This window comes from Emydura macquarii, unplaced genomic scaffold, assembly GCF_026122565.2.
Source record: "Emydura macquarii macquarii isolate MOO-44397 ecotype Brisbane River unplaced genomic scaffold, CSIRO-AGI_Emac_v2 contig_2205, whole genome shotgun sequence".
Taxonomy (NCBI): Eukaryota; Metazoa; Chordata; order Testudines; family Chelidae; genus Emydura; species Emydura macquarii.
In genome coordinates this window covers 6105614-6125558 of record NW_027132342.1, presented here as the reverse complement: position 1 = coordinate 6125558, position 19945 = coordinate 6105614, and the positions used below count along the sequence as shown (strand labels likewise).

Here is a 19945-nt window from a genome sequence, read left to right as displayed (position 1 = left end):
AATATTGGAGATACTATTCAGCATGGGGAAAATCTACCCCCAGGATAAGCCAACACAAGGCCAATGTTGGTCTGACCACTGAAGCAGTGGTCCTGTGCAAAATCAGTACAGCTCTTGCCCAGGGTGTTCCTCCAGCTGTTGGGTTGCGAAACCTCTGAAATTTGACCCAGCAGCCCCTCCATACAGATTTGGCAGTCAGGCCAAATTTCAGCAAGTGGCATTGTGACCTGGCACACCAGGTTGCAATACCACTCAAATTTTGGCCTGGCCATCCAGATGGAGAGATGGCTGAGCCAAATGATCTTGTGACCTGCCTGGCTCATGAGGAACCTATCCCAATATGGTGGAGCAGGAGGACTCTCCCCAGCCAAGGGAGATCTGAGGCCTCTGCAGCGAGAGGGGGCGGATGAGTGGGGACTGAAATGAGGTCCCCACTGGGGGCAGAACACCAGAATGTGTCACTACCCTGTGCCTCTAAGAAATATCTGAATTGGTGCCACTGCATATATACCTTGTGCTGGCTCTCTGCATAGGGTTGAGTTTCACCTTAGGGACAAGATTGCAATACCTTTACTCACAGTGAGTAAGTAGTCCCTTATTCCTTTTGATGTCGCATTGTTGTCAATTAGCAGAGTAAGGTATTACCAAGCATGAGTAAAGATATCATAGTTTGGCCCTCTGTGAAGAAGTGTTGGGCACAATAAACTATGTTGAATAGCAAAAAATTGGTTATGCCTAACAGATCTGTGACAAACTTGAATTTTTTTTTCTCATTAAAAAGAAAACATAACTCCTACCTATGTGTAGTCATGCACTGTAGATCTGATTGTCAAAATACTTCCCACGACTGGGAGCTGGAATAGAAGGCATATAATTTATTGCTGCTTAGACCTATTATTAGAACAAATAATATGTCTGTATTTTGCAGTTACAGTAATTAGAAACGTCAAATATTTTGCAAAGTCTGCTCTTCTCTGCTGAGTTTCAAAACCATAAATGCTGAATAAGCAGAGAATCTCTCTGATGGAAAGATGGGAGTTTTGTTTTTGTATGTTTGCACTTTTTACAAAGATACAACAGCTTTCTGAGGTTGGATATGAAATGAATGCATAGGAATATGCTAAATACATATTATGAAGGAAGAGCTGAACTGGTCTACAAAGAATTCAACCACACAGTGTTGCTAAGGCTTGATGTATGATTTTAGCAATGTATGAGTGCAAGAGAAAGGATTGCAGTCTAGCACCATTTCAGCTCTAGGATTTAATGTCCAATTATTTCTTGCTATCTAGCCTTGAATTGCAGTTATAGGTTTACTCAGATACTGCTGCTCATCCTACACGTCAAGGCACTGAGAAATATAACTGAATTTTTATGTGGAGTAGTAGCAATAGCTCAAACAACTGTTCAAGATTTTCAAAGATGGACACAGTTTTTGATGAGTCCTCAACTTGAGACACCTTGGGCCAGATTTTCAGAAGTGCTGACTCTACAGTTCCAAGTCCAGAGTTGCTGTTGCCCAGCACCTCCAAAAAGCAGGCCTGAAGATGTTTCAAGGTGGGCACACCAAAAAGCAGGGGTCACATTTGAAAATTTTGGACTAAATACCTTCCGCATGGAATGTATAGACACTGAAGTGCAACCAATCCAGGACAAGCTCCTGTGGGATACCACAAGTGATCCAAAGAGATCCCAAGTACGGGTCAAAGAGAATTCATCCAATTGCACTAAAATTGTCCTTTCAGGTATGACCAGAAACAATTCAGTACTATCCTGGTCACATTTTCAGCAAGGTCTGATGATCTGCTACAACAGGTGTTGCTGGTATTTCTAATGCGTCCACCTGACAGTCTCTAGCCTTTGTGATGAGCAATATGACCAACCAGTGTCAGGTCCCTAATAAATCCAACCTTCATTTTTTCCATGTAATCCATTATTGTCCATAAGTTTCAGCGGTGGACAAATATGTCATGTTTGAAATTAGTGCATAGTTGCTGGAAATTTAATTGAGTCAAGTAAGGTCTTCAAGAGTTGCTTCACTGCTTTGAATCTTGTTCTTCAAAGCCAATGGCAACTCCATAATTTTGAGTAAGACAGGCACCTAAAAACTTCCCACCATACCAAAAGGAATTTTATTTTGTCCATGTTCCAGACCACAGGAAGGCACGATGAAATCCAGCAATTCAAATGAGACAGTTCTGAAATGAAAGCCAGTCTGATATCCCCATCAACCCATCCAACAAAATGGCTGAGATCTAAGAACCTATTAACATTTTAAGGAAGAGACAAATACCGTTTGGAAAAAAATAATTGATATATTTCTAAAATTTACAAACACAAGAGAGTCAACTTAAAGTATTCTTAAAGGATCCTGTTTTTCTGAATTGTTTTATTTTTTTAGGAATACTGTGCCATATCCTGATTACAGTATATTTACCCACATAGCTACTAGCTAAGTCAGCCCAGATATTTTCAGTAAGCACAGAACCTTAACTCCATTCCTTCTTGATTTCTATGTTGTCAAACAGCTTTATGGGACACAATGGAATTCTGGGACCTGAACTGAAATGACTGTGAGCAACCAGGAATTGTAAAGTGTTACTACTAATCTATTAATTTCCCTATGGTAGGACTTGGTTTTCAGTAACGGTGTCTGACGTTCAAACAAATTAACCTTGCCCAGGCTTAAATTCTATAGAACAAAGTGTTTTTTAAAAAAATCAAACAGCTGCCCCACATCAATGATTCACTGCCTTAAATCTCAACTTTTGCAATCTTGTTTTCTTTCGTGTTTTCCTGGTAGTAGAGACTCTTGCTTATTTTGCATCATCTTCCTTAATTTTCACGATCTAGTCCCTGTCTGAAGCATGATTGTCTGTCTCTTGGGTACTATTTTAGCCATGAGGCAACTGAATAAGCATTTCCACGTGTTTCACATAATCATGAAATGTGTTTACTTCTTAACAAAATGGATAATCTACATTTTATTGACTAGGTCCACCAAAGCAGGTTGATGTCCACTCATATTTTGATCAGAATTCCTACAGCAATTTGACATGTGCACATCTTGCCACATGATGAGAGACTGCGTGCATATAATTATATATACAAACACAAACGACATGTGGACATGTTACCCATGTGATAAATTGCAGAGCTATGGAATAAAATAGATGTTTTGTGCATGTTTCACCACCTCACTGTCTTGAAAAGCTATTAGAGCCAAAACTGTAGAGGTAAAATTTTCAAAAGCATGTATGTGGATTTAGGAGCCGAAATTAAACTGAAAACTCAAAGGAACCTTTAGCTCCTAAAATGATTTTCATAGTTTTGAAAGTTTTATGCTAGGTCTCAACACCCAGGAGCATTGCCAGCTATGCCATTTCTCCTCTATGTCATGCCTCTCTCTCTCTCTGTTCCATATCACTACACATTCTGTTCACTAATTCATCTCCCCCAGGCTTTCTAACAATCCAAACCCCCAAGTAGCTTCAACCACTGTCATTCGTTTTTAAGTCCACCTACTACCAAAAAGTTTCCCATTTGTCCTAGCAAATGTTGAATTTTTGAATATTAGAGAATGACCACTGGCCAGAAACATTTGCATTTCCCACCTTTGTGGAAGAGTCAGAGATAATATAAGAGAGAAATAATATTTTTGGGAAGGGAAAAAAATAAAGAATTCACTAACAAAATGGAATAGCAGTAGGAATCTGTATTTAGTTTTGTTTCTGCTTCTCTTCATAATCCCTTCTATTTGTTTTAGGGACAGGGACGAGCAGCACAGTCAGACAGCAATCCATTCCACTGTTCATTAACTTTGATTAGGTTACATTTCCTCCTTTCCTGCAGCTTCACTCCCATCCATTCTGATGGTCTGTAAATTACTTTAAATCTGACGTTTTCTTTGCATTCATTGGCTGCCAACTCAACCTTCTGTTTCTGGCACTTCTATTTGTATTCAGGAAGGATGGCAGCATGATGAAAATTAATATCATAATTACAAAGTTCAAAGAAATTATATTAATTAAATCTGGGTGTAGCCACCCAAAAATAGCTTTGGTTGTCAGTGGAGTGCACCGTTTGCATCCCCTAGAACAGAATCAAAAGGGAGTTGGTAGCCTGCTCCCATGTGATTTTGTCACCCTGAACAATGACCCTCCAAACGGAGAGCAAGCACCCAATCTGTTTCTTGCCAGGTTTTTTTGTTTGTTTTTAAAAACTTATTTTTCTGTTATTCTAGGACTTAGATCTCTTGAACCTGATAGAAAAACGTGAAATGGCATGTTGCATAGATTCTGAACAAAATTTTAAAAATTCTAACCAAACAACGGTGCTGCAACAAACAGCCATCTCCTTCTCAACTACCATCCTGCAGCTGGAAAAGGTCCCACAGTGAAGCAAATGCCTAGCTGAAATGATTAGATGGGCTCCTCTGTGAAAGCCAGGGAGAAGAAAAAAAAAAAAAAGACACCACGGTTTCTTGCGCATAGCTCCACCACAAAAAGAATATGCTGCAAAGAAAGCTTTGCTCATGTTGACTTGTGATATTTGTTTTTATCCAAATTCCTGTTGAGATGTAATAATAATCTATGTTTGATTACAGCATAAAAGACACTCGGATTTCTTCAAAAATCTGTATAGTTTTATAGCTATATATTGGGACAGATCCTCAGTTGATGTAAACTATCATAGCGCCATCAATTTCAAAAGGATGGCAGCTGACCATATATTCATATTTGTCTGATTATTATTAAAAAAGAAAAATAAAGAATATTTTTAAATTCAGTCCAAAAATATTGAATTGATCATTCTTTAATTATCTTAATCAGAATACAAACCTACCTAAGCCGCTGATCCCAAAAATAATTATCCCCAACAAGCTATTAAAAGTAAAGCAGACAAAGTCAGTCCTGGGGTATATCAGGTTACACGAGGATTGAATTTGGATATACAGTTTTAACCATACATGAATGGTTGGCTGATCAAATGACAGAATCAGAGACAAGTAAAAATAATGATGGATTTGTAGCTAAATCCTTCATCAGAGAATTGGTTATTTCCATTCCAGAGATTAGAAAAGCAGAGGTGCTGCATATCAGAACTGAAGTTTATTGCCTACGTTAAGTGAAAAAAACCAACAACTTTACATTCAATAAATGGGAATCAGTTGTCATGGGCAACGTGTTTTTCAGTGGCAAGCAACCCACTTTTTGATTTGTTGTAATAATAAATTAGGTCACCTGAAACTAACCCTAATGTTGTATATGTAGAATTACTAATGCAAATGGTAGATTCTCATCCTTTCAGCTCAGACATGAATGTTTATGAAGACAAAGGATCATCTGTTCAAACAGTCAGGTAGCTATTTAGTTGATTCATTCAGATTGCAGGGATGTGAAGTTCACCTTGAATTTCTCTTCAGGCTGCTACATGAATTCAGAAGGAAAGATTTATTTATTAGTTTCCAATTCTGCATGAGCAGCAGCAGAACACAAAGCAGATCTAAAATTCCATAATGATATTTAGGTCACTTAAAAGGTTTCAGATATTTCATTAGAGGCTATTAATTTCCATCCATCTCAATAATTCAGAAGGAAAAGAAAATAGAAGGTAAGAAAGAAAACAAGATCATACAAATTTAACTGCTTCCTGATTAGCACTCAGCCAAAATTATCTCAGGAATGGAGGACTCTTACTTGAGCGAATTCAAAAGAACACCAACTTATTTAAATACATGTTGAATGACAAGGTGGGTGTGTTGGGAAATTGCTAATTATTTTGTTTGAGCTTCTTTCCTGTATGTGTTTATCTCCCTTGCCCTGAATCAGAGAATCACAGTCACAGGGTCCACTCACCATGAGTGGCGCCTCCTGCTGACTCTCCTGGGGATTACCTCTGCCAGCTTGTGCTCTCCCTTGGGTGTTCTCTTCGGTCTTGTCTTGCTCTGCTGCCCCGCTTATTCCCGGGTCTTCAGCGCTCTCTCTGGGGCTTGGCCCTCTGGCCAGATCACTGAAGTCCTCCCCTGCCAGGGAATTCACTGTCTTCCAGTCCTGCTGGCTAGCTGGTGCCTCCAACACTCTAGCCTCCCCCGGGGCTGGTAGGGAACCCAGGTCCACCATCTACACTGGTTTCCAGCCCAGAGACCCTATAACAAGCAGCCACAGTCCCTGTACAGTCCTATCTCTTGCTACTGTTTCCCTGGTCTCATTCCTAAATATCTAGCTTCCCCTCCCTTTGGGTTTGCTAGCCTCCAACTCCCTCCACTCAGGGAGTGGCAGCCTTTCCCAGCAGCAGTGCCCCCAGCCAGCTATCTGGCTCTATACAGGCCCTGCCTGTTTCTGCACAGCTGAGCCTGTCCTTAATTAGCTGCCTCCAGCCTAAATCTCCCCTGCTTGCAGCCTAATTAGATGATTGGGCCCACCTGGTCTAATTCAGCTCCTGCAGGGCTAGTGTGAGGAGGCCACCCCACGACACACACACACAGGTTTTGTTGTTCTGGGACATCACATGCACGCAGACTGTCACTGTTGTATCAGCTTGCTGTCAGTGCCCTGAGGAGCTTTGCTGTTAAATGTGTTTCAAAAAGCAATAATAATCCTGACATAAATAACTTGAATGGTATATTTCAAAGTTCTAAAAACAGTGCCTAAGCAGTTTAAAACACTTCAGGGTTTTTTGTTTTTTTTTTAAACTTACTTTTTATCATTAAAAATATTTGCACCTTTTAAGGCAAAATTGTGGTGGAATCTGTTTTGACGTTCCGTATGACACACACATGATAGTTTGCTGAAATTCTGTTGATGACAATGTAAAGCAATTTTTTTTGTTTGTTTGTTTTTTAAATAAAGGTTTTAATACTTAAATTTAAGTGAGGGATAGATATCAAATCTTTCTATTATAACAGGAGTTAGAGTATTTTTTACGTGGTTTAATAAGATTTGTTTTATTTTTTAAGTGGTAAAAATTGTGTCTGAATTCCATTTATATATATTAACCAAACATTTTGTTTTTTGGGTTATTTTAGTAAGACTGGGGAATCTCTGTCTCTTGTGGGATGTGCAGAGCTAAGGTTTTTGTGGGTGGGAGCAAGATAAAAAATGCAAGAAACGAAATAGGAGCAGGATTTAAAAAAAAAAAAAAAAATAGTCCTGCTCCGCTATACCAATAAAGTTAACACAGTACAACCAACCTAGGCTCCATGCAGTTGTACATGTATAAACGTGCTTTATCCTGGTATCACTATTTCCATGCAGACAGGGGAAATAAGCTATACTGGTATAAGCACCTTTATGCCAGTGTAACTACCGACGAGGAGTTGTACCGGTGTAACTATTTCGGAAAAAAAACCAAAACAACACACTCCCCCACCCACAACCAAATAGTTATAACTGGTACAAAATCTCTGTGTAGAGCAGGCCTTACCTAGAACATAGCATCCTTAAAGCCAAGCCTCGACAAAGTCTTAGCTGGTCAAAGCAAACCCAGCTAACATACTGAAATACAGCTTGCCCTGTCTACACCAGTGTTTTAACACATGTTAGCTGACACTTTAATCTATTGTGCACAGACCCTTGGAGCATGGCACAAGTATTTCCCTCGTGACCCTATCAGTTTCTGTAGAACTCAAGCTTTCATTTTAAATACACATATTTCTAGCCCATAATATCAGGAAGAAAACTTTCCACATGTGATTCAGTGCAGAGTCCAGACAGAGAGAGACTGAGATAAAATTACGTCAACCTAATTTACATCAGCATGCAGGCACCACAGTTATTAAATCGAACGTGTGCATGCACCCTTGGCTCATTGTATCAACGGTGCACGCCATGCTTGCAATAATTGTATTGTCAATGTGTAGCATTGTGGGACAGCTCCTTAAAGCCAATAACAGTCAACTAGGTAATGCAGTGTATACACTGACACGGCATTGACCTAATTACATTGATTGTGGCTCTACGTGACTCAGGTAGGTGGTGTTACTAAGGGCTGGCCTACACTACAAAAAAAGTCAGCTTTTGTCAACAAAACACTGGTGGTGTACACACTGCCATGCTCCTCCCTCCCGCAGCCAACAAAACTCCCCTGCTTTGGCGACAAAAGCCTCAACGAGAGGCATAGAGCTTTTTGTGGCAGAGTTAGAGCAACAAAGCACCAGGGTAGATGCTGTGCGTCGTAACTGGGCTCCAGGAGCTATCCCACAATGCCCACCCTGACCACTCTGCTCCCTGTTTTGAATGTTGCTGTGCTCCCTGTATTCCAGCTACACAGTTGTGCGCCCCTCCCCTTTCAAAGCCCCAGGAAGATTTGAAATTGCTCAAGATGGACTAGAGCTGACACAGCTACTGCCCAGCTGAGCGTGCCAGAGTTAATAAAATTAGTTTTCAGATTTTTTCAAAAATACAAATATCTGCCACATCTAACTCCCCCCTCCCCCACGGCTGTGAATCTCAGGGCTTGTCTAAACTAGGAAAAGCGATGGATGTTTAAAAACCTACTTTAGGTTGAGCAAGTTGTATTGAAACACACTTCAGCTGGGAGAGTTAGCCAACATTTTAAAAATACATTTTTCATCCTTGTCTAGACTAGCCCTCAGCAAAAGCTGCCATTGTGCAGATACATCCTAGGAGGAGCCCAGTAAGGGCTGGCCCTGAGAGATGGAATTGACTCCTGACGATTTTACTGCTCTCTGCTTAGAAGTGTAGCAACTATACTATATGCAAAATAAAATAATTTTCATGTGGTCTGTGTATGCTCCTTTAATTCCACTGCTTAAAATTATAGCATATAAGAAAAGTAGAGGAAAAAAGGAGGGAAAAAAAAGGAGGAAAAAAAATTCAGATGGCAGTTTTTTTAGCTGTAAACCATATAACTTTTTGACAAAAGGAACTCCACAAAAATTAAAGCCATCCGGGTAGTTATTTTTCACACTCCTGATGTTTGGTATCAAATGGCCACTGAAGCCATTACTTATTCTAAGCTTCTTGTGTCAGACTTCCTAAATGTCTGGGCAATGTCTTTAAAGGGTCTCAAATAATTTATTTCCTGTCAAGGAAATTTCTCTCAAGTATAGCCAAGAAGATTAGCTGTTTATGCCATATACCTTATAATTGTATTTAAAAAGTAATGCCTTTACAGTTTATTAAATGAGACACTAATTGCTTTACTACTGCACTTCAAAAGACTTCACCATCTATCTATATTTCAAAAATGCCCATCACTGATATCTCCACATCCCCAATTTCTTAAAAACTTATCCAGTTGACTAGAAATTAACAGTTCTGTAAAGGACCAAATCTAATGGCTGGTCTACATAAGAAAGTGGCACCAGTTTAATTTAAACAGTTTGAAAACTGATTTAATTACACTGGTGGAAAAAAAACTTTGATTTCAGAGTAGCTTACATTTATTTAGCTTAAGTTGATTCCATTCCATACCTCATTTGAGCTAAATCCAAATAAACCACTGAAACCAAATTACCGCATCTACACAGGATTTTTTATCAAATTAAATCAGTTTAACAAAAAAAAAAAAAAAAAAAAAAAAAACCACACCACTAGATAAACCAGTGCAAGTTTGTTTCCAGACAAGGCCTTACACTTTAAAAAGCACTGTCTGTTTCTATCCACAGAGAGTTAAATCAGATACTTCCTGCTGAAAAGCTACAAGTACACCAGGAAGAACAGCTCTGAATAGAGAAATTATTATGTACCACACTTCACAGAACTTGTAAGAAGCTTAGGCCAGAACTCAGTAAGCATTTAAGGAGAAATACCCTCTCTCCAGTTAGAAATTGAATCCTTTATAAATATACTTTTTCTGCATCCTTCCACACTTTCAGGTGCATCCATAAGTTTCAGCCATTTATTCTGGTCTTGTGCTGGTCTGTTCAGGCTTCTGAATGTCATATTGATGGATCTGGCATCTCTCTCTATTGTTTTGCATAAAGTTCCGCTAAATAACTTTCTACTTCTCTTCCTAGGTGTTGTCCATATTATCACTTGCTGTGGAAGTCATGTTTGTGGCATTCTTAAAGCATATCCTAAATACGTCCATCGTCGTCGTCTTATATTTGATGCTTTAAATTGGTTTGCTCCACTTAGTTTCTTGCAACCTCAGAATTCGCTTTCCAATGGATTCTGAAGATCTTCCATAACCATCATATTTCAGAATGATTTGATCTTCTTATCAATGTTTGCTCCATAAAGGAGGACAGAAATGATGACAGTCTTAAAAATTCATATGTTTATATTGGTGCCAGTCAGGCTAATTTTCTAAATCTTTTCAAGTTTATGAAAGTTATTTGCTACTTTTGATATTCTTTGCTTGACATGTAGCATGGTGTCACCATCACTGCACATCTCACTCCCTAGACAAGTAAAATTACTTACTTCTTCCAGAGTTTCTCAGTCTACTTTGAGGTTTGCTTTTGGGACATTGGAGCCATACATTTTGTCTTCCCCTTTTGATAACCAAACCAACTTGTTTTCGCTGTGTCTGTCAACAGCTGGGTCTTTTCTTCCATTAAGTGATGTGTTGAACTAAAGGAGGACAAAGTCAACAGCAAAAACAAGGTGATCCAATTGCACTTTATTATTCGTCCATAAAATTCTTTGGTTGCCTTCTGCAGTTACTATTGTTTGCACTTGTCATTGACTGTGTTATGAGGAAAGTAGGGACATAATACAATTATCAGTGCTGTATATGGAGTAAAGCCAGGCAGTATCATAACTTTTATAGCCAGAGCCTGTTGGAAATAGCATTGCTGACCCAGCCAGGATGCCTTCAGGAACATGAGGGAATAAACAGCAGAGCAGGAGACCTTGATAACCTTGAAAGGGAATAGCATATACAGTTGCAATATTTAACCAAACTGAGAAAAGAATGCATATATACATTACACACACATGCATGAGAGAGAAAGCGTGCTACACACAGAGCGTCAAATATTCATTCATCCAACCACAGATACGTTCCTACAGATGATGTATTCAACTATTGTTTAGCTTTTCCAAGTCATCTGGCATAACTGCTCTTTCCACTGCTTTATACATTGCCTACTATAGAAAAAACATCAATAAAATATACCAGCTATCTGTCCAGCATGTATGCCCTTCAAATCTCCAGAAAAGAAATTTTCCCCCCTATTTGTGTAGTATCATAAAATACAAGGTCAGCTTTAGGAGATAAGTCAAAAAGACACTCCCGGGACAATCTCATGTCATAAAATATTGATCTGACACAGAAGAATCATCCTCTAGGTGAATACTGAAGTCATCAGGCACAATCATCTCTGACTCCAATGCTACTCCAGTTAGGAATTGAATGTGCTCAAATTGGACTTCTGCAGGACAACCGGTACAAGAGCACTAGCTCACCTTGTATATCTATTTTCTCTCTCTCTCTCTCTCTCTCTCTCGCTCGCTCGCTCGCTCACACACACACACACACACACACACACACACCCCCACCCACCAACCCACCCCGTGGCATGGAAAATTAAAATCACGGTCACATTGTAGGCCTAAAGCTTGATTCTGTTATACTGATTTTATGAGAAATACCCTTATTTTTTTAGTATGTGAAACCACCATTGCAGTTTTTGTGAGGCTTTACATTTTGGCCATGTAGGGTGATTTGTTTACTATTAATAAGTTTGTGTGAAACCACCATTTGTTTATTTGAAACTAACATTTGGTCATTAATCATTTTGTTTGTAAAGTTACTAAAGATTATTTTGGGAAACTGTTGCTATTGTTGAAGTACATGTGTTTTAAGATCACTGTTTAAAGTAACTTCAGCAAATGTTTTGAAACAGAAAGATTTATTGTTAACTGATTGTGTTTTGTAATAGCAGGGAATGTTTTAAATAAAGAGAAATGTTATTGTTGTTGAAGGACACTTGCATCCTCCAGTTACAAGTTTAAGTAAATGTTAAAAAATTAGTGTGTAAATAAATGAATGAGTGATGTGTGTATGTGAAACTAGGGAGTGACAGAGAAAGGTGCTAGCCCCAAATATATAAGGGAGTGAAGGTAACTTTTACAACCCAGATGGCTGAAAATTGCCCACCCTGATAATCCTCGGGTCCACCTTGAAAAACAAAACCAAAACAACAATGGTCATGCTTGCAAAACATGGGGGATTGATAATCACACCAGGACGCAATGCAGCATGACAAAGCAAAACCCATGGAGTGGCATAGAAGTTTACCCCTATAAAAAGGGGACAAAAAGATGAGTGCGCACTGGCAAACACTTGCTCAAAGCAGGCAGACCCCTGCTCCCTCTCTCATGCCTTAGCCACCTGGCCAGTGGACTAACACGTGCAACTGAGACTGGTAACTATACTCCATCTTTGTGTGTGTGGGCAATTGCTTTTTGAAATTTTTGTATACACAATAACCGTGGCGTATTACCTTGTCCCCCTGAATAAGATCCTGCTGATTATCTTATAACAACATCACATTCCCAGTCCCCCTTGCCTCAGGCTGAAGTGACCTTTTCTTCAGATAAACCTGGATAATGGTGGCTGCATTTGACACCATGCTTCCATTACACAGCATGAAGCAAAGAACTAGATCCCTGCTTGCTGACATTGTGTTTTGCACAGTTATTACAGGGTGAAATGAATGGAACCAAGAAGAATGTATGAGACAGGGAACCAGGGAGTCGTGGCAATTTACCAAGTCCGCTAACTTAACCAAGTAGAGTTACCGGATTGGAATTCAAGTAACCTGGATTCTATTCCCAGCTCAGCCACTAGCCTGCTGGATGACCTTGGGCAAGTCACTTCTCTGTGCCTCAGTTTCCCCTATCTGTAAAATGGGGATAATGATACTAACCTCCTTTGTAAAGCACTATGAGATCTACTGATAAACAGTGCTATAGGTATTATTATTAGTGAAGCCATGCTGTATTTTTCACGTTCCATGTTTGCTTTGGGAGGGGATTCATTTTTCTCTTCTATCATTTCATTAGCAGCTGTTTTCCAGTCACTAGCCTATATTTTTTTTCTTTTTAGATGTTTCATTTCATTTTTGCCCTTTTCTTTTAAGAGATTCTGCCTTTCCTCCTTTGCCTTCTCTATCTTCCTTCCATTTATTCTCCCTCCTTTCCAGTCTCTCTCCTCTACTATCTAAACTCTCCCCCTCCTCATAATTACTGGCTGGAACCCTGTGACAGGTTGCTTTCTCTCACCTAAGATGGCGCCTCCTCCTGGTCACACGGGTGACTAGCTCAGAAGGTTAACACCCCTTCCCACGGTTGCACGATGTCCTCTGTCTCAGTCTGCAAACCCTCTCTCGCGCCACAAGCTGCTGCTGCCTCTTCATGACTCAGTCCTCTGGCCAGGTCACTATACACATTTTCCCCTTCCAGAGCACCAAAATATTTCTCCCTAGCAGTCTCAGGCAGTCTTCCCAGTCAGCCTCCTCCTCAGTGGCTGGCAGGGGAACCTAGGCCCAGCCTCTACTCCAGGTTGTGGCTCAGGGACCCTCTAGTCAGCAGTCAAGGTCTGTTCCATTGGAGACCTTACCGCCTTTCCCTGAGCCCTCTCCTGCCATCTGGTGCTCCTCCCAGGTTTGCCAACCTCCTAATTCCACCCATCCAGAGAGTAGATGTAGGCTACCTGTCCCTGGAGCCTCCAAACACTCCTCCCATCTCCCCGGGAGCAACTGCAGCCTTTCCTAGCAGCGTCCCCACTGTCAGTTTCCTGTCTTTATAAGTCCAGGCCATTTCTCCCCAGCTGGGTTCCCTCCTTCCCTCAGTCAGGGGATTACTTGGCCACCTGATTCCCTTCAGCTGTGGCTTGTTGGGTTAATTAGCCCCTTTTCCCACTCTGCATTAACCCTTTCCGGGCAAGTGTAGGGTAAACACTCCATCACAAGCCCCCAAAGTCTTTCTGCTCTTCCTGTGCCCTCAAAGGTCTCGGCCAACCATCCTGTGGTGCTAGTTGTGGAGGGAGATGGAAGCCTCCCCTTTGCCCAAGCTCACAGAAGTCAAAGCCAGAAATGAGCACCAAAAAGTCAAGCATGAGGGAGATCTGCCTACATCCAGTGAGTGGATTTGGGATGGCAGGACCACTACTCTGGTGACACCAGCAGAAGTTAGTGTGCTGCTGAAAGCAGCTTTGTGGTGAATGATTGTGCATAGTTTTATTCTCTTTAGTAAATGTGTCCAGAGGCCATGCAATGGGAGCATAAATATCAATGTGTAAAATTAAGAAGATTCTGTTTGCTTTTTGTTGTTCTGTGTGGATGTGGAGATCTGCAGATCAATGGGAGATCCGTCTGCAGATCACTCTGCTAATATATTATCCCTGAGGGATAATATATTGCCTTCACTCTCCCTGCATAACTTTCATTGATAAAATAACTAGTAGTGATGTATATGGATTAAACAGGATATGGCTCTTGGGGGTGACAGAGGTCGCAAAACAACATGAAGGAGATAGTATGGTAACAAGTGATGCACAAAGATCATCATTTCTTTCATGTCACTCTCCCTTAGCCTGCGCCTTTTCCTATTTTAAACCCACACAGCTTCATGGTGTTCTTGGCCAACGCAAACAACGTCGTGCCTTGGCTTAAAGCCAAAACATAAATAGATCAGCAGTTTCAGCACAAGTCTGGAAAATTGAATTGTAGCTCTGTAATGCTCATAGCTCTGTTCTCCTGTGGAGGGGCACATGTAAGCAGCAGTTTGGGAAACAAAATGCTATATTCTGGTTTTCTCAATGGGCTTGTGTGATCAACAGAGTGCGTGCATATGTAAGACTGCCACTTTCTCAATACCCTAATGCACTTCCTTGAAAATGTCATTGGTCTTTTCACATTCACGATTGCTGACTGTTTCCCTTTCTTTTGGAGCTTTATGTCATTGTTATGAGGAATCAGAAAAAGAAAATCTCCTCCTGGGAAATGAAGCATTTTTATTTTTCCACTAGGTAATATCAAGATTAGCTAGAAAGCTGATAAAGTGAAATAAGTCTGATACCCGCTTGGCAGTGCAGATTCTATTCCTATTACTGAAGTACTTATGCTCATCAGATGGGGGCAGAAAGTGTGAGGTTTTTGAGTCATGCTTCTACCTGTTGTAATCTCTGCTCCTACTGTGGTTGCTTCTTCAAGTGAATCATATGTGGTGGTGAAATATGCTTGATTGATAGCCCTAGAGAGATTGATGCTGGTTGCACATGTCACCAGATGCAGAAGATCTCCCATTGGATCTGCTAGAGTACATACACTTCATCTTAACCTGGAAATTTACACTTAAGTTGACTGAACATCACTGCAGTTCTGGAGTCACTAAGATTTGGAGCTGGTCAAAGATTTTCATACGGAAATTGAAATTTCAGTGTAATTTTTTCACAAAAAGATGCTCACAATTTCCTACAAGGTCATTGATTGTTTTGAGTGCCCCTGGCAATTATGCTTCATCTCATCCTGAATGCCATGACAACAGTATGACCCTCACTCTCCTACATGCTTACTGATTCTACTCATAAAACTGTTCAGGCTGGCACAGACGGGGAGAACCTCTTGTGTTTGGGGATCAAAGCACACCTCTCTTGGATGATTAGAAGGCCTAATTTACTGGTTTGCCCTTGGAGATTATTTGAAGTCAATGAAGTTACTCTGATATTATATCAGTGTAACTGAGAGCAGAATTTGGCCCAGAAAGTGTGTGTGTGTAAATGTGGTAATGTATAATTTCAAGTGTATACACACAGCTCGGTTGAGTAATGGGGATTGTAGAAGTTAGTGATGGAAAAAGCCTACTGAATATTGGGTCCATCCCACTTAAAGGATGTACCAGTTACAGGTCAGCATTAACCAAACTCCAGTTCACTGAAACTCCAGGAGGCCCAAAATTTGGTTATGTCACCTAGCAACTGACCTGTAGTTCAGGGCAAAGACAGAAGGTAGGGTGACTGCAGCACAAGACAGGATGCTGATAAAGGAGGGTGTCAGCCAGGCCTGGAGCACATGGAGTCTGGACAGGGGAGACAGGAGGAGGAAGAGTTGTGATGTCCTTGAGCCATCTAAAAGTTGCCAGCTCTGTTAGCAACTATGCTTCCACTTGGCTTCACCAAGTGTAGAGTGCAGAACACATCTCCATTTCTTCAAAGCTTAGAAGTTTTTCAGGGCTTAGCTTCAATCCAACATAATTTAACAGTCAAAGCTGCCAGGTGCCTACACCTCAGTTATCCAAAAGTTTCAGACGTTCCCCAAAAGACCCAGATAATAAGGTTTTACCTTGATTAAAATGACATAACACTTCATCTTAAAAATAAAACAAAACCAAAAACACTGGCCTCTGAACCCCTAATTTAAGGGCATGTTTATATACACAGGAATAAAAATCACTGCTATCTCTGCAAATAAAAGTGTGTCATCTAGTGTTAACCTACCGGTTTATATTAAACATTTACAAAGGGACACCTGAAAGCAGTTTACATAATGCATGCAAACAATGCAAAGCCCTGGCTTACACATATTTACGTTTATTGATTTATGCATTACACTCAAATCTCAGGTGAATTGTGACCTCCCCCCCAAATTTCATGACCAACCCTCCCCTCCCCCTGATTTCTCAGGATGCCTCTGGGGGGGACAGGACGCCAAGCAGCAAGGAGGCAGTGGCCCCCCTAGCAGCAGCAGCAGCACTCTCTGTGTCCCTGTTGCCCAGGGAGGGAAGAAGCAGCACGGTCACTGTCTGCCAGCTGAGCTCCTCCTCCCCACATCCCTTACAGCTGCTGCTTCTAATTCCGTGCAGTGAGAGTCCCAGCACTGCTTTGCAGATCATCCACTGAGGCAAATCAGGGGGTGGAGGCAGAGGCAATGCATGGGACTCCAGCAGCAGGCTGCAGCTGCTGCATGGGCAGGGGGGAGAAGGAGCTCAACCAGCCACGCGGCTGTTTCCTCCCTCCCCAGGCTGCATGGACAAACAGAGATTTTTTGGGATAGGGGGGCATCCCTGCTTGACCCCCTTGTGCACGCCCCTGCTAGAATGACAGCAGACAGAATATTACAGACTACTCCCTTCAGCAGATTTGGTATCATTTTTGCACAGTCTCCTGTTGTACATCTGTTTTGTTTTGAAGTGTACAGTGCATAAAAGGAAAAGCACTCCTGGGCATTTCTATTATACCAGGCAGAATCTCTATACACTTACTCAGTTTGGGAAGGAAGCTAGAATGTATTTGGAATAAGGAATTCAGTTTCAGAAATTGGGAAGTTCACATTTTCCTCTTCCAAGAGGGGGCCTGAAACTCTACAACACTTAGCCTACAAGACGGGTACTGGTTACTCCTCACGTAAGTTACATGGAAAGATGGGCTTGTGGGGAAGGCACTGTGGCAATTTAGTTGGCAATTCTGCCACACACACTCTTTCTATGACCTGGGGCAAATCAGAATTCTGGTGCTTCCATTCCCCATTTGTAAAATGGGGATAATAATACTTCTTTTCTCCCACCTTTGGTCTGTCTTGTTTATTTACATTGTAAGTTCTCTAGGGCAAGGACTATCTTTTACTGTGTGTTTGTACAGCACCTAGCACCAGTAGAGCCCTAGTATCCGGCCCCAACTAGGTGCTACTGTAGCATACTTTTATTTGCTAAAAGTTTTGTCAATAAAATCCTTAGCGATTCAGACTAGAAAGCTTCCATCTATCATTGTCTAAAAACTGACAGGAAACACTCTCACAGTAGCCAGCATATCACACATGCACTTGGCATTTGCCTTTTTTAATATTTGCCTGTCTGCTGTCTCCTTACACTTGGATCTCTCATCAAGTTGCTAGATGTACTGGGTGTGTGGTCTGATGTTGATGAAATCTGGCCAGATCTAGAGAGGCTTAATGTTCTAGTATGGACCAAATATCAAAGAAATACAGACTTGGACATAGCCAACATCAACTCTAGATGAATCAATAGAGTACAACGAGAATATTTTGCTTTTCCATAGCATCCTTCATTTGTGCATGTTAGAGTGTTTTCGAAAGTATCAAACTTCACAAGCCCTTGCAGGCTAAGTAGTATACCCAGATGAATACGAGGCAGAAAGTCAAGTAACATACCCACCACCTTTACAAGGTCTGGAGAAAAAAATCTGGTTGGGGCATTGTTCCAAGAATTAGACCTAATTCCTGAAAGCTCAGGAATAGGGCAGGTTGGGACTCTGAATTTTCTACATAACTTGTCTCTCATTCTGATCACTAGGCTGGAGAGGAGCAGTGACTATCAATGGAGCAGATCTGTGTAGACCTGTCCCTTGAGTCAACAAAAACTTCAAGTTTCATTAGCTCCTATGTCCTCACCAATCCCCCATCTGAGCTGAAGCTTTTGTGATTCCGCCACAAGTACAGTTACAATAACACAATTCACTTATAAAAGTTTCTGAGAAAAAAATGGTGAAGATCTCCTGATTAGTCAGACCCTTGAGTCCATGCTTGAGCCTCTAAAGAAGGGACCTGATTTTCAGACATTCTGAACTCATTGATGTGTTTGAGTTTAATAGAGGCTGGGAGTACAAGATCTTCTTAAAATGTAGGTTCCTTATTTTAGTTACACATCAAAGTCTGAAAAGATTTCTTACCTAGGCTTTTGCATTGTAAGAAGTGTTGGGTGTGCGTGTTACCATCAGGGCAAGAAACACAGGTTCTTGCCTATCTCACATTTTATATCTTTAGGTACCCCTGCAAGTGGAGCTCCTGAGGGAAAATATGGGAACTCCATTAAGCCATGTTAGTGGAAGTTTTCCTTTGAACATAGTCTCTTTTCTAGGAATCTTTTCTGATACAAAAACTTGGGAAAGAAGAAAACCAGGGGAGGAATGGGCACAAATGTAATAACATTAAAGTGTAAGCATACTTACAGTTCATTCAGTTGTTCCCTCTCTTTTGAGTCACTGCAACTATCCCTGCTTAGGAGATTTTCCTGTTTTTGATTTGCATTCTTTGCTTTGTCAGAAGAGCTCAGAAGACAATACAGGCTGCTTGACCTGTACCTCAAAGGTATCTCTGGAAAAAATTTCCCCATCTTCTAGCAAAAAGGAGAATAGTTGATTTAGTTTGTCTAGGATTCCTTCTGTTAAGCTAGAAGTGACTTGCTTAAGGTAATGGCAGTAGCCTTCTTCCTTTCTGGGTTATTCAGAAAGAGGGAGAGTGGTAAAGCAAACAATCAGTTCCTGGTACTGAGCAGAGACAGGCACAGCTGAGATCAATTGAAAGATGCAAAGGTGGACAATCAGCTGTTAATGCAAAGCTAAAAGGCCTGATCAGTATCAAGGGCAGGTGTACCGTGCAGTACTTTAGACCTATATGATGTGGTAAGTCCTGCTTTGGAAAAACTTAGGAACTGTACAGGGCAGCTGCCTTCTCTACAAACCCTCCCTAGTTACATTATTTAATTGACTTCCACCTGCAGTGCAAAGTATTACTAACAACTCTGGCTCCCCTCGTACCCACTTGCTGACTGTTCTCCATTATAGCTCTCTTTTCTTTCCCTTCTTTGCTAGAAGAGGTTTACAGCAGCCTGTTAGCCAGACTGGATGGTTTGGATTTTTTGTTTTTATCTTTGAGGTTTTCATTACATGGTTTATTAACTAGAGGATCATCTAACAACTGATCAGTAGCCTATGTGAAATGACTGGCTGTTCCATGTTCTTGTTAACAACGGTTCAGAAACCCAAACCCACAACTAGCTTCCTTTTTTTGGTGGTCTTGGCTGACAGGCCAAACAGGAAATGGGCATGAAAACTTAACCAGGAGTGAGTCTTTCCAGATCAGCCAGAAAACAGTGGTGGGGTAGTGTGGTAGACTTGCACCATTGAATTTGGATTTTGACATATTGGTAGGCCAATTGACCACATTAGAGGAAGAAGATCTAGAAAGAGGTACGTGGTCAGGTGAACTATGAAACTTGTTTTAAAACTGAGTATA

The 19945-nt window shown here is 40.9% G+C and overlaps 1 protein-coding gene across 1 annotated transcript in view; it reads right to left on the bottom strand.

Annotated features, from left to right (window-relative positions):
• ST8SIA1 (ST8 alpha-N-acetyl-neuraminide alpha-2,8-sialyltransferase 1) overlaps positions 1-19149 on the bottom strand; it is a 172331-nt gene extending 153182 nt beyond the window's left edge. The window contains exon 1 of the mRNA XM_067559234.1: positions 18880-19149. Within this exon, the coding sequence (XP_067415335.1) occupies positions 18880-19043 (164 nt within the window). The 5' untranslated portion in view covers positions 19044-19149. The remainder of the gene's footprint in view (positions 1-18879) is intronic.
• Between the last annotated feature and the right edge of the window lie 796 nt (positions 19150-19945).